General features: G+C 44.7%; 1 protein-coding gene across 2 annotated transcripts in view; it reads right to left on the bottom strand.

Moving 5' to 3' along the window:
• The window catches only part of nbas (NBAS subunit of NRZ tethering complex), a 239,159-nt gene that overhangs the window by 65,068 nt on the left and 160,112 nt on the right, over positions 1–13,979 (bottom strand). For both annotated transcript variants that reach the window (XM_072678887.1, XM_072678895.1), the window contains 3 exons: positions 13,755–13,973; positions 11,560–11,762; positions 990–1,079 (listed from right to left, as the gene is read on the bottom strand). In XM_072678887.1, coding sequence (XP_072534988.1) covers positions 990–1,079; positions 11,560–11,762; positions 13,755–13,973 — 512 coding nt within the window. The remainder of the gene's footprint in view (positions 1–989; positions 1,080–11,559; positions 11,763–13,754; positions 13,974–13,979) is intronic.

Genomic DNA, 13,979 nt, shown 5'->3' with positions numbered 1-13,979 from the left:
TTATGCAAGTGGAGAAATCTTACATCTTAAACATCTTACACCTTAAAAACTGAATAATTTATTGCTGGGAGCCGGTCTGAAGTGGACAGGGGATGTGTGAACACATCCAACGCCGTGGCATCACCTGGGATCAAACCTGCGATCTCCTCAGGCTGGGGCCAATGCCAAGACGGCTGAAAGAATTGGTCTTGGGAGTGCAATTAGTATTTAAATCAGGATAAGTACAACTGATGTAGTAGAATACAGTGAGTGGACGTTTGCATATGCTCATCTTGGACATGAATGTCTTGGCAATATTGCGCTTGCAATTATTTCTTTGAACTTTTTTTTTCTGGGCTGGAATATGTGTACAACATCCATCTTTAATAAAAAAAAAAACAGAATTTCATGCATTTGATGTCATTCTTGACCATCTAAACCAAGTTCCATTCCATTAAAAGTAAGAATCCACCTTTCCACCTTAATCCCAGGATTGCTGTCAAACAAACCCTTTTTATGTGGACACCGTGACCACCTACCAGCTGTGGTCAATCATGATTACTAACAGGAAGTTAAGAGGCCTTGGCCTTTACAAGTTAAAAGAGATTTTGCCATGTTCAGCATCACTGAATTAATAATCTAGGTGGATGTAGATATATAAATAATAATAAAAAAGTCAGTCGCTCGTTCTGCCTGAGAAAAGGAATAGCTCAAAGAAATCACTGAAAGCCTAATATTGCCATGACATTTATGTCCATGACGAATGTTTGTACACAACATTCTCAAAATAGTTTGAGCGCATGAACACATAAAAGAGAAAAGAAGGGAAGAGTACTGAGGAATCTGTAGACTGAAGGCAAAAACAGCTATGTTTTCCTGGCAGGCCCAATGAGCCAGTGTATGTTTAAGGTCTATGGTGTGGGGTTGAGGGTATGCAGAGATGCTGCTCTGTTAAAGGCTGTAAACACCAAGAGAAAGAATAAAGAAACCGCATCAGTGGATCCACTCACCCCTTCTGCACATCCTCCTGCACCGCTTTCACAATGTCTTCCAGCACTTTCAAAGGGTCTGCATAATCCTTCAGGATGTCATCATCACCACTGTATACAACACACACACACACACACACACAAAAACAGCAAAAAAAAAACACACGCACACTTATTATGCAAGTCGTTAGCATAGAAATAAGCATGCTTGTGTTTAAACAGTCATTTAAAACAAAGGGATCATATAAACCAACTTTGACTGCAAATAGCGTGTGACCAGAGTGGGGCTGAATATTTACCGTTGTAAATGCATTCTAAATGCAAATGCAGTGCAATATATTCCATTACCATTACAAGTAACGTTCACAATGCAATGGTTCAACACATTAGAATACACCGTGATGCAGCACGGGAGAAGTGTTCATATGTGAACCTTGATTTTTTTATTTTATTACTTTTATAGCAGTTACTAAAGAATTACCTGTAGCTACTGGACAATTAGTACTTCCTGTTTAATAAGCCTAGGGTTCAAGATTTTGGAATGCGTGTATTCTAAAAACAGGATTACATCTCAGTACGAAAGACTGTATACCATATAGGATAGGGTGTACTGAATTTAGTATAATAAATAAAATATTTACATTACATTGAAGGCTTTTAGCAGACGCTCTTATCCAGTGCTTCACTGTTTACTCAGAAAATACCCTTAGCTAGTTTCTATCGGCTAGAATCCAAAAGATCCCTCTAAGCTTAGATACTACTAAATACAGAAGTCAGTATGGAGACCACAGCACTCTGCATTCACTATGCTTTGCTCAAGTATTCCCAGAAGAGGTTGGTCTTCAGTCTGGGTTTGAAGACAGTGAGCGACTCTGCTGTTCGGACACCCAGGGGAAGCTCGTTCCACCACTTCGGTGCAGGACAGAAAAAAGCCTGGACGCTTGTCTTCTGTGGATCTTAAAGGATGGTGGGTGAAGCCGAGCCGTACCTGAAGCTGGAAGGGCTCTTGGTACAGATTGGCTCTTGACCATCGCCATCAAGTACGGTCCATTCTTGGCTTTGTAGGCCAGTGTCAGGGCCTGTTTCCAGGAATGTACAGCAGCTAAAAACTAAGATTTCAAACTTTTACACTGTATTGCATATATACTTCTCAACTATCAGCCTCTCAGTCATCGTTCTGTCTCTGTTTACAGTCGTCTGGGTTGTAGTTTTATGCCCTAGACAACCGTGTCTCTCCAGACACTGGTATTTTTACACCACAGCCTTCAGATTATTCAATTTGTGCATCTACAGCACACATATACTATTTCTCAATTGATAAACAGATCTCAGCTTGTGTTTGAGGTTCCTCCTTGTTCTCTCTCCCATATTCCCTGATATCAACAGCATTCCCAGCTGGCTCTCACACTTTCATGTTCCACTCAAAACACTGTGATGCTTCTGCTCCTCATGGCATTCTGAGGTGATCCAATTTCACCCCACGATTGTTGTTTGTGAGTAACACCAGGCATATTTTGAAGAGTTCGAGGTGAGCTCAGTCCGGAATCCCTTTCTTTTTGGACTGCATTCCCAGTGCCAGGCCTCGCTGCACTGTGGGCTGCCTCACTACTAAAAGTAGTGTTTAACCCCGCCCCCCCGAAGCACTTTTTAATTAGGGGATAGCTGTAGCTCCGACACTGTGCAGCGTTTCTTTTAGAGCTGTTATTCAAACTCATGGCCTCTTTACTGCTAAATTACAGCTAAAGCCAATTATCGCTGATAATAACCCTTCTGCACGGGCGATACACAGTATCTAGGGACTTTCAGGGAATCTGAGCGCAGTAAAATGCGTCCGCATGTGGTTTTGTAGCTTTCAGTGCGCTCTCATGTTTTCCAATCACTTAATAAGGCTGCCTTTATTCTTAGATGCATTATGCCAATTCTGAGCTAGTGTCTAGTATGGCAATACCTTGGCGTATCCATGTTCTCGGGTGTCAGGAAAATGGTAGGAAAAAGGCAGAGAGAAGATGGAAGGAGGACCACCAGACACTACTGAGTGTTGAGAAAGAGACCAAAAATGACCACGATGCTCCCAACTATGGATGGCTGTGGAAACATGCAGTTATCTGATGATGGGACCAACAGTTAGCTAGACAGTCGCAGCTCTAAGGAGCCCTGAAAGTGTAGCTTTCTACACTATTCTTATAAAGGTAGCAAAAAAAGGGTGGGCAATAGGATGAATCTTTCATAGTTGTTGTGATAAATTATGCCACAATATGCTTCTAGATGCTTCTAGGCTACTTGCCAGCTACATGCGCCATTAAAAGGGGAGCGCAAATGGCCCTGCGTAAGTGCATTTAGTGCAGTGCCGTGTGTGAAACATTACATTAAATTACATTACCAAATTTTTGATAAGGTCTTTTATGTGGCACTCTGACTGTAGTCTGAGGCTGCATTCAAAAGTTTGGGCACCCTGGTTAAAATCTCTGTTTTGCTAGGTATGTGTTTGTCTGTTGCGATAAGGCTAGGGTTTGTTCACAGCCAGGATTAGGAAAAAGCCAAGTGATGGCACTTTCCGAGCTTTAGAAATACTTGGACTCCTCAAGCCCTATCCCAACAATCAGTAGCCATTGGCCAAGTGGGCAGTCTCCTTTGCAGAGCCTGGGGAGCAGAGAAGGTTAAAGACCTTAACAAAAGAGTTTTCAGGGACCTTTTTTTTCAGTATCTAATATAATTACTGGCAGTTAATAGAAATGGTGGTGGTCAAGTTGGGTTTCTTTTTAATAAGACTTTTATGTGGCACTCTTCGTGCTTTTGGTTATGAAACTTTAGGAAACTTCAGATATCAGAATATCAGATCTAAAAGGTATGCTTAGACCTTACACATAGAATATTCTTATTGTGTTATTTTTGAGAAACCAACCAGCAGGCAGCAAGAAACTAGAGCCCCTATAGCCCCTAGTTTGTCAACAAGGTCAACATTCTTCTCTTATTAAACCACTGAATGTTTTTTTTGCCTTTCCTTTACCCTCAGATAGTTGGTCCCGCTGCCTGAGTAGTTGTTTGCTCCAGCATAATGTCCATCATTATCTTCGGTTGATGCCACGAGTGACTATGTAGACCTGATGCCTAATCCTCTGGTCTCTGTGTTTAGGAGCTATTATTGAGTGACGTAAATAATTTCACATCAGCGGAGGTTGTGCTGAATCTATGACAATCCTAATCTATAACAATGGATGCTTCGGTCAACAATGATGGCAGGATCATACAAAACACATCGGTATGCAAAAGTGGCTTTAACATAGAGGTTCCGCTCTGTAATGCTGTTCTGACCGAAGTACATAAATAGTCCCACATTTCCTTTCACTTTCCAGCTGTGCGTTTGAATTAGTCTCTTATTTGCTGGCCGTTCCTGCATTAGTCCTCTGGCTATCTTTCACTATTCCGCTAGCACCCCTGCAGTGCTCTTTCCCCTGCCCTGCTGCAGCGCTCTGCTCAAGGCCATTTTTCATACAGACGCAGGGAAGGGGAGGGGGAAAGAAAAAAAAAAGTCATTTTTTTGGACTACACTCTAGTGCACCGTGACACATGTTCACATGCACACACCTAAATATAACGACAAACAAGGACTCAAAAGCCTTTCTGCTCTTCATCAGCAAGTCTGCATTTGTGTAACAGCTCCTTATCACATATGAGCACTTAAGACAGCTCTTGCTAAAGTGAAGTCACAAGAGAACAAACAACTAAACAACAAACGCTTCTCAAAACAACAAACGATCTTCAGAGGTTCTCCACTGCTGACAAAACGGGTTAGTCTGAGGCTGCATTCAAAACTTTGGGCACCCCAGTTAAAATCTCTGTTTTGCTAGGTATGTGTATGTCTGTTGCGGTAAGGCTAGGGTTTGTTCACTGCCAGGATTGGGAAAAAGCCCAAAAAGTGATGGCACTTTCAGAGCTTTAGAAATACTTGGTCTCCTCAAGCCCCATCCTAACAATCAGTAGCCTTTGGCCAAGTGGGCAGTCTCCATTGCAGAGTCTGGGGAGCAGAGAAGGTTAAGGACCGGGTACTGAACCCATAACCTTGTCCATCAATAGCCTGATACTCAAACTACTGAGCCAACACTGACCAGTGGTGCCACTGCCCTGGCTAAGATTGCCTTAACAAAAGAGTTTTCAGGGACCTTTTTCTTCAGTATCATATAATGCCAGGCAGTTATAATATAGCAATAATATAATTACTGGCAGTTAATAGAAACGGTGGAGGTCAAGTTGGGTTCTGGAAGACCATAAAAACCTTTTTATGTTTTGAAAGGAATATCTAAACGTGCCTGAAGCATGCTGGCAACAAATCGAATTTTTGGGCTACAATGAGCGAACTTAGAAGTTCATGAAAAGAGTACTCTTCCAACTGTTAGGCTTGGGCTTCCAACTGATCATGCTTTGGGCTTGTGTTGCAGCCAGTGACACAGGAGATGCCCCTCCATCTAGTCTTGGATCGTAGACTTGGCTCATCTTTGCAGGAGTTGATGAAATGAAAGACAAGGCAACCATTACAAGGTTTAGAAACAAGAACGAAACAGTAAGACTCAGCATTGGAACATTATTAAGGAGAAGAAGGAGAACGGGTAGCGACTGGTAGGCTTCCACAACTGATGATGGAAGAATTTTCCCTATACTGGACAAAAAATCCCACTACACCCGTCTTCCAGAAAGCAGCCCTGGATTTGTCGATGCCTGCTGTCACCTGGAGACTTAATGATCATGAAATATTAAGGGTACACTGCAAGACGCCAAGTACTAGATTATCATGGAGGGCACTGCAGACAAAGATGAGCAAGAGGCAGAAGATGAAGACACAATGAAAATGAGAAAGATGAAGAAAAGGGTGGGGAGAAGACAAAAAAGACAAAAAGACGTCAGAGACAAAGGTGAGCAAGAAAAAGAAGATGAAGACAAAACAAAGAGGACTAGGGATATGAAAAGATGAAGGAGACGAGGATGATGACGCAGAGCAAAGAGAAGATAAAGACGCAGATGGCGAGAAAGAAGATAAAGGCTAAGAGGAAGTAGGTAAAGAAGACAATGAAGGTGAAAATGAAGTAGAAGAAGTAGACGAAGAAGAAGAACGCTAAAGCTAAAGTAGCCAAAGACCACCACAGATTATGTGTAGACGAAAAAGAGCCCTGCTTATTTAACCTCCACTGTAGGCTCCTTTAAGATACAACCAATCAACTATCGAGTCTCTCTTCTGTGACCAATAAGCACTTTGGCTGAGACAATGAGAGAGCAAAGAGGAACATCTGTATTAGTCTGCTGCAATTACACTGGTCATTAATCTACTTCAGAGGACAGAGGGAGAGGAAGTGAGAGAGAGAGAGAGAGAGAGAGAGAGAGAGAGAGAGAGAGAGAGAGGAAGTGAGAGAGAGAGAGAGAGAGGAAGTGAGAGAGAGAGAGAGAGAGAGAGAGAGAGAGAGAGAGAGACTCAGAATGAGAAGCATAAGTTTTTAAAAGCCTAATCAATCTTAATTTTCTGACTCTGTTCTTGCTCGAATACAGAGCATCTCCTCACTAAGCTAGTAGGCCAGTCTGGGGCCTGAACTTAAAAAGATTAAAAGATTGCCCACACAAGGCCTTAGGGAGCTGAACTAAGATATGTAGACTTCATCAGCTGCCCGTCGTCATGGAGTTCAACACAAGATCGATCTGAAGTAATGTTCTGAAACCCTGATCTGCAAACGGGTCACTGTGGATGCAGAAAGGGAGCTTGCTACTGCTAAGCTCAAAAATGCAGATGTTTACAAGGCAACAATAGTCCCATTATTCCCATTAACACTGTTTAAAAATACCTGTTGTCCAGCTGTCCAGGGGTGGTACAAAGCCAGGCAGTAAACGGACAGGAGAGCATTTCATAAACTGCATAAAATAATGGGTTCCTTTTTCAGGGAACAAGCCATTGGTCAACAACTTACAGCTGGTCTGTAGCAATGCAAGTAAATTAAGCTTTGAAAATTTTAGCAAACAATTCAGATGTCTGTATAAAAAGCTGTGTTGGAACAGACGGTGTTACTGAACTCAGTGGTATTTAAACACCAATGCACATCTGGACTGCTTTCACAATGACTAGAAGGAGACACTGCACAAAGAAACACAGACAAACCCTTAAAAGTGGAGCTCTTTCCTTTAGAGAAACGACGGATGCAGCCAGAGCGAGTACAGAGTGAGTACAGTTTCCACTGAGACTCTTGGAAGCTGGAGAAAACTGAGAGGATGAGGTCTGGAACAGGATGACACCTGATGGACTCCATCACAACAGCATCAGAGGACACGTTTCTGAGAGTCAACAGCTTGTGTGATGGGCAGCTTAGGTAGCAAAGCTCAACAATGGACTAAGTCTCGGTTTCAGCTGTGAGGTGAGGGTCTGACAGGTGGAGTGGCAGTAAGAAAGTCACTGCTAAGATGAATAAGGGATAAAATAAGTAAAGCAGGCCGGCCTGGGCTGTGCAACAGTGCCACTGTGGAATAGTGAAAGACGTGGAGGTGTTCTAAGACTTCTGACTGATAGTATATGTTGTGTGAGAATTTCACAAATGTCAACAAGTTAACAAATTAATAAAATTGAATATTCTACAGCAATCAGCCTATATATGCCCTATATACCTCTGTAGCACTCTTGCTCAAATACAGCTTCTAAACCACTTAACATATACAAACAACAGAATGATTTGCTTACAGTAACACAATTAATGACACAGCATGATTTTAACTGTCACACCACCTCTCTTTATTTAAAGCAGCTGATTAAATCCCAGCTACATAACAGGCATCTGGCTGCGCTGCTCCCTTTTTGAAAGGTACTGGATGTTAAAGGAACAGCGACATGTCTCTGAAATGCACAGCAACACTATAATGGCAGTGCGATTCAGAGTCGAGGGTGTGTGTTTTAACAGCTCTAAACAGATCTGGCAGCCAGAGAGAGAGGCTGTGACCCGTGTGAAAGGCGCATGAGGAGAGGAGAGGGGGAAGGAAAAAAGCAGAGGAAGAAAGAGAGGGGAGAGACGCACACAGGGCCGCAAGAGAGGTCAGCGCTGTGTTTGACTCAATCAAGCGAAAACAGATCCACCCTGGCACAGGTTAATAGCGGGACAGACGAGAGAGAGAGAGAGAGAGAGAGAGAGAGAGAGAGAGAGAGAGAGAGAGAGAGATAGAGAGATTGGAGGTAGAGGGGTATGGAATTAAGAGAGGTATACAGACAGGGAGGTAGAAAGATAGGGAGGGTACAGAGAGAGAGAAAAACGAGTAGAGAGACAGGCAGAGGGAGGTAGTGAGACAGGTAGAGAGAGGTAGAATGTCAAGGATGTAGAGACTGAGACTGAGAGGTAGAGAGACTGGGGGGTAGAGGCAGAGAGACAGAGTGGAGAGACTGGCAAAGAGAGGCAAAGAGAAAGGAAGGTACTGAGACTGGGAGTTAGAGAGACTGGCAGGTAGAAGTAGAGAGCCAGAGGTAGAGGGACACAGGTAAAGAGACTGGCAAAGAGAGGCAAAGAGAAAGGAAGGTACTGAGACGGGGAGTTAGAGAGACTGGGAGGTAGAGGTAGAGAGACAGAGGAACAGAGACTGGCAAAGAGAAAGGAAGGTACTGAAACGGGGAGTTAGAGAGACTGGGAGGTAGAGGTAGAGAGACAGAGGTAGAGAGACTGACAAAGAGAAAGGAAGGTACTGAAACGGGGAGTTAGAGAGACTGGGAGGTAGAGGTAGAGAGACAGAGGTAGAGAGACTGACAAAGAGAAAGGAAGGTACTGAAACGGGGAGTTAGAGAGACTGGCAGGTAGAAGTAGAGAGACTGAGGTAGAGAGACAGGCAAAGAGAAAGGAAGGTACTGAGACGGGGAGTTTGAGAGACTGGGAGGCAGAGGTAGAGCGACAGAGGTAGAGAGACTGGCAAAGAGAGGCAAAGAGAACGGAAGGTACTGAGACTGAGAGGTGGAAAGACTGGGAGGTAGAGGTAGAGAGACAGAGGTAGAGAGACTGGAAAAGAGAGGCAAAGAGAAAGAAAGGTACTGAGACTGGGAGTTAGAGATACTGAGAGGTAGAGCAACAGAGGAAGAGAGACTGGCAAAGAGAGGCAAAGAGAAAGGAAGGTACTGAGACGGGGAGTTTGAGAGACTGGGAGGCAGAGGTAGAGCGACAGAGGTAGAGAGACTGGCAAAGAGAGGCAAAGAGAACGGAAGGTACTGAGACTGAGAGGTGGAAAGACTGGGAGGTAGAGGTAGAGAGACAGAGGTAGAGAGACTGGAAAAGAGAGGCAAAGAGAAAGAAAGGTACTGAGACTGGGAGTTAGAGAGACTGAGAGGTAGAGCAACAGAGGAAGAGAGACTGGCAAAGAGAGGCAAAGAGAAAGGAAGGTACTGAGACTGAGAGGTGGAGAGACTGGGAGGTAGAGGTAGAGCGACAGAGGAAGAGAGACTGGCAAAGAGAAAGGAAGGTACTGAGGCTGAGAGGTGGAGAGACTGGGAGGTAGAGGTAGATCAACAGAGGAAGAGAGACTGGCAAAGAGAGGCAAAGAAAAAGGAAGGTACCGAGACTGAGAGGTGGAGAGACTGGGAGGTAGAGGTAGAGCGACAGAGGAAGAGAGACTGGCAAAGAGAAAGGAAGGTACTGAGACTGAGAGGTGGAAAGACTGGGAGGTAGAGGTAGAGAGACAGAGGTAGAGAGACTGGAAAAGAGAGGCAAAGAGAAAGAAAGGTACTGAGACTGGGAGTTAGAGAGACTGAGAGGTAGAGCAACAGAGGAAGAGAGACTGGCAAAGAGAGGCAAAGAGAAAGGAAGGTACTGAGACGGGGAGTTAGAGAGACTGGGAGGTAGAGGTAGAGAGACAGAGGAACAGAGACTGACAAAGAGAGGCAAAGAGAAAGGAAGGTACTGAGACTGAGAGGTGGAGAGACTGGGAGGTAGAGGTAGAGCGACAGAGGAAGAGAGACTGGCAAAGAGAGGCAAAGAGAAAGGAAGGTACTGAGACTGAGAGTTAGATAGACTGGCAGTTAGAGGTAGACCAACAGAGGAAGAGAGACTGGCAAAGAGGCAAAGAGAAAGGAAGGTACTGAGACTGAGAGGTGGAGAGACTGGGAGGTAGAAGTAGAGAGACCGAGGTAGAGAGACCGAGGTAGAGAGACCGAGGTAGAGAGACTGGCAAAGAGAGGCAAAGAGAAAGGAAGGTACTGAGATGGGGAGTTAGAGAAACTGGGAGGTAGAGGTAGAGAGACAGAGGAACAGAGACTGACAAAGAGAGGCAAAGAGAAAGGAAGGTACTGAGACTGAGAGGTGGAGAGACTGGGAGGTAGAAGTAGATCAACAGAGGAAGAGAGACTGGCAAAGAGAGGCAAAGAGAAAGGAAGGTACTGAGACGGGGAGTTAGAGAGACTGGGAGGTAGAGGTAGAGAGACAGAGGTAGAGAGACTGGCAAAGAGAGGCGAAGAGAAAGGAAGGTACTGAGACTGGGAGTTAGATAGACTGGCAGTTAGAGGTAGATCAACAGAGGAAGAGAGACTGGCAAAGAGGCAAAGAGAAAGGAAGGTACTGAGACGGGGAGTTAAAGAGACTGGCAGTTAGAAGTGGAGAGACCGAGGTAGAGAGACTGGCAAAGAGAAAGGAAGGTACTGAGATGGGGAGTTGGAGAGACTGGGAGGTAGAGGTACAGCAACAAAGGAAGAGAGACTGGCAAAGAGAGGCAAAGAGAAAGGAAGGTACTGAGACGGGGAGTTAGAGAGACTGGGAGGTAGAGAGACAGAGGAACAGAGACTGACAAAGAGAGGCAAAGAGAAAGGAAGGTACTGAGACTGAGAGTTGGAGAGACTGGGAGGTAGAGGTAGAGCGACAGAGGAAGAGAGACTGGCAAAGAGAAAGGAAGGTACTGAAACTGAGAGGTGGAGAGACTGGGAGGTAGAGGTAGATCAACAGAGGAAGAGAGACTGGCAAAGAGAGGCAAAGAGAAAGGAAGGTACTGAGACGGGGAGTTAGATAGACTGGCAATTAGAGGTAGAGAGACAGAGGAAGAGAGACTGACAAAGAGAGGCAAAGAGAAAGGAAGGTACTGAGACGGGGAGTTAGAGAGACTGGCAGGTAGAGGTAGAGAGACCGAGGTAGAGAGACTGGCAAAGAGAAAGTAAGGTACTGAGACTGAGAGGTGGAGAGACTGGCAAAGAGAGGTATAGAGAATGGAAGGCATAGAGACCATTAGATAGAGAGACAGGCAGAGAGAGGTATAGAGACTGGGATGTAGAGAGACTGGCAGGTAGAGGGAATGAGAAGTAAGGAGACTGGGATGTAGAGGTAGAGAGACTGTGAGGTAGAGGTACAGAGACTGGGATATAGAGAGACAGGGAGAGAGAGGTAAAGAGAGAGAGGCATAGTGACAAATAAGGAGATGGGTAAAATGGGATGTAGTGGGAGGTGGACAGATTGAGATAGAGAGGTAGAGAGGCAGGTGTAGTGACCAGAAATGAGACTGAGAGGAAGGACAGAGGTAGAGAGACTGTGAGGTAGAGACATGAGAAATGTAGAAATGTACAGAGAGGTACAGGGACAACAAGGATAGTAGACAGACAGACGGACTGTACCTGAGAGCTGATATGATTCTCTCCACTGCCTCCTGTACTACGCCTCGTGGCTGCAGGTCACTCAGGCCCACAGCGGCCGCCAGCAGCTGCTCAATTCGCTCCAGTGGTTGACCGTCCAGCGCCATGGTGACAGCCAACTGCTGCACTTTCACCTGGTCTGACCTGGACAGGTCGTACTCTCTGCTGTACTCCTGCAGACGCTTCTGAAAAGGAAGGGGAGAGGAGCTGCTCATTCAGAAAAGCTTTCATTGCTAATCAAATACAGCTGTGTGACGGGGACATAAAATGTGATGTGCATTAAAGCCGCTGGGTATTGTAATGACGAGCGATACGAGAAGTGATAAAACGCTAATTAAAATATGACATTTCGACATTTCTCTGACTGCATGTGCTGAAAATATGGAGCTTTTGTGCTCAGTAATTAAACCAAAGTCATTTCCACTGGATAGCAGATTGGATAAGACATTCGTCCCACATGCAGAAGATGGTTATGTTAGGCAGGGCTCCTAATGCCACGTCCCCTCTAATCTAATTTTTAAGTCTCTGTGCTGCTCCACTCTAAGGTTATCCACTGAGGATACCAGTCATTGATCAGTAAGTAAAAGACCAGCAAATTAAAATAACTGCACCAGACACAATAGGCCAGATTTATAAAGTGCATTTATACACTCATTTATACACAAGCATTACAGCGCCCTCTACGATTATTGGGCTTCTTAGGCTTAGGCTTCTAATAAAAATGGGGGAAAAAAAAGAAAAAGAAATTATAGAATCACCTGTTCCACAATTATTGGCACCCCTAACAATTCCTAGAAAGTACATGTAATTGATGCATTTCTGTCATTTCTACTGTAGTTTATAAAGTTGATCAGAGTATCTAGGAACCTTAAATTAGTAATGCATCACTTCCTGTTTCCTTGGGGTATAAGTATGACACGACTCAGATGCCTCAGATTTCTCTTATCTACTCTCCAACATGGGGAAGTTCTCCAAAGCTCACTGTTGAAGAATTGGATCAAAAAAGTGGCATATTGGGGTCACAGTTTGGACAGTCTATAGATGTGACAGACATACCCTAAGAGACTTGCAGAAAAAGGTGGCTCTACAAAGTATTGACTTTGGGGTGTTGAATAGTTATGCACGCTCGTAACACTTTCAAAACACAAGGAACTGTATATCCCATCCCTTGGCAGGTGCCATTGTAACAAAGATACACCCAGCAGCAGTTTTAATGTTCTGGCTGATTGGTGCATATTACAGAGCCGAAAAAAACCAAACATCCCCATTTGCTGATGATCACTAATGACTCATGAAGAGTCATTAAATAAGTCTGTATGCTGTACATTTCAGTTCATTGTAAATAGCCATTAACATGTACATCCATACACTTTTAGGAACTGTTTACTGAACTTCTTTAAAATCCTGCTTTAGTGTTTGAGGTGGAAAATCAGAGCTGGTGAAAAATACTGATCCAGTAAAGAGGTGATCTACCTTCCAGAACTAGTGGTGAACTAATTTTGTGTTACTGGATACATATATGATTTATATATAAAAAAAAAAATATAAAAATATCTCCCATTATTCATTTCTATATGATTTCAAACAGAAACATCAGCATTACCGCAACTTCTCTCTCTCTCTCTCTCTCTCTCTCTCACACACCTTCCTCAGGTAACAGGTAGGTGAGAGTGTGCTGTGAGGCTGCCGGAGTGACACTTTGAGGGCAGCAGAAAGAAAATGCAGCAGTTCTGCCCTAGAAGCCAAGGAGAGCCGGAGCCAGAGTTTGGTCTCACGGTTTGTTCTTAAGCTAGCAGAAGCTCCCACAGTCCACTCGCTCGTCTACTGTTTCAATCCCCACTCCAGCCACACCCCTGCCAGTCAATCCACCAGGCTCTCGCCGAGGACAGGGAGAGAGTGGGGGGAAAAAGGTGACAGGGTGAGAGCGAGCAAGAGGGAGACAGATCACAGATCGCTGCTGCTTGAGCATGCACTGAGCATGAGGAAGACAGAAGTGATCCTGACATCTCATAAATGTTCATGACATCTTGTCATTTTTACGTGTCTGCATGAGGACATGCGCTTTTACAGCGGGAATGACTTGTCTAGTGGGAGAGAACAGGTATTGTGACTGAGTGCGAGCGTGTGTGTGTACGTGCGTGAGGGAGACAGAGACGGATAGGGCGTGTGAGTGATACCTCTTGGCTGTTTCTGAGTGACAGGGGGAAGGCGTGGCCTAGCGTCTCCAGATGGTCGAGGGACTGCTGCAGGTGGGCGAGGGCATGGTTAAAGCTGGAGCCGGAGCTGTCACTGGACACCGCTCCGTCGTCTCCGCCCCTTTTCTTGGTCTTCTCACTGACGGCCTTCAGAGTCTTCAGAGCTCGACTCGTGATCTCTCTTCTGGTCTCAACAGACAGCTACAC

This window comes from Salminus brasiliensis, chromosome 1 (assembly GCF_030463535.1).
Source record: "Salminus brasiliensis chromosome 1, fSalBra1.hap2, whole genome shotgun sequence".
NCBI classification, from domain to species: Eukaryota; Metazoa; Chordata; class Actinopteri; order Characiformes; family Bryconidae; genus Salminus; species Salminus brasiliensis.
This window is presented reverse-complemented; position numbering and strand designations above follow the sequence as displayed.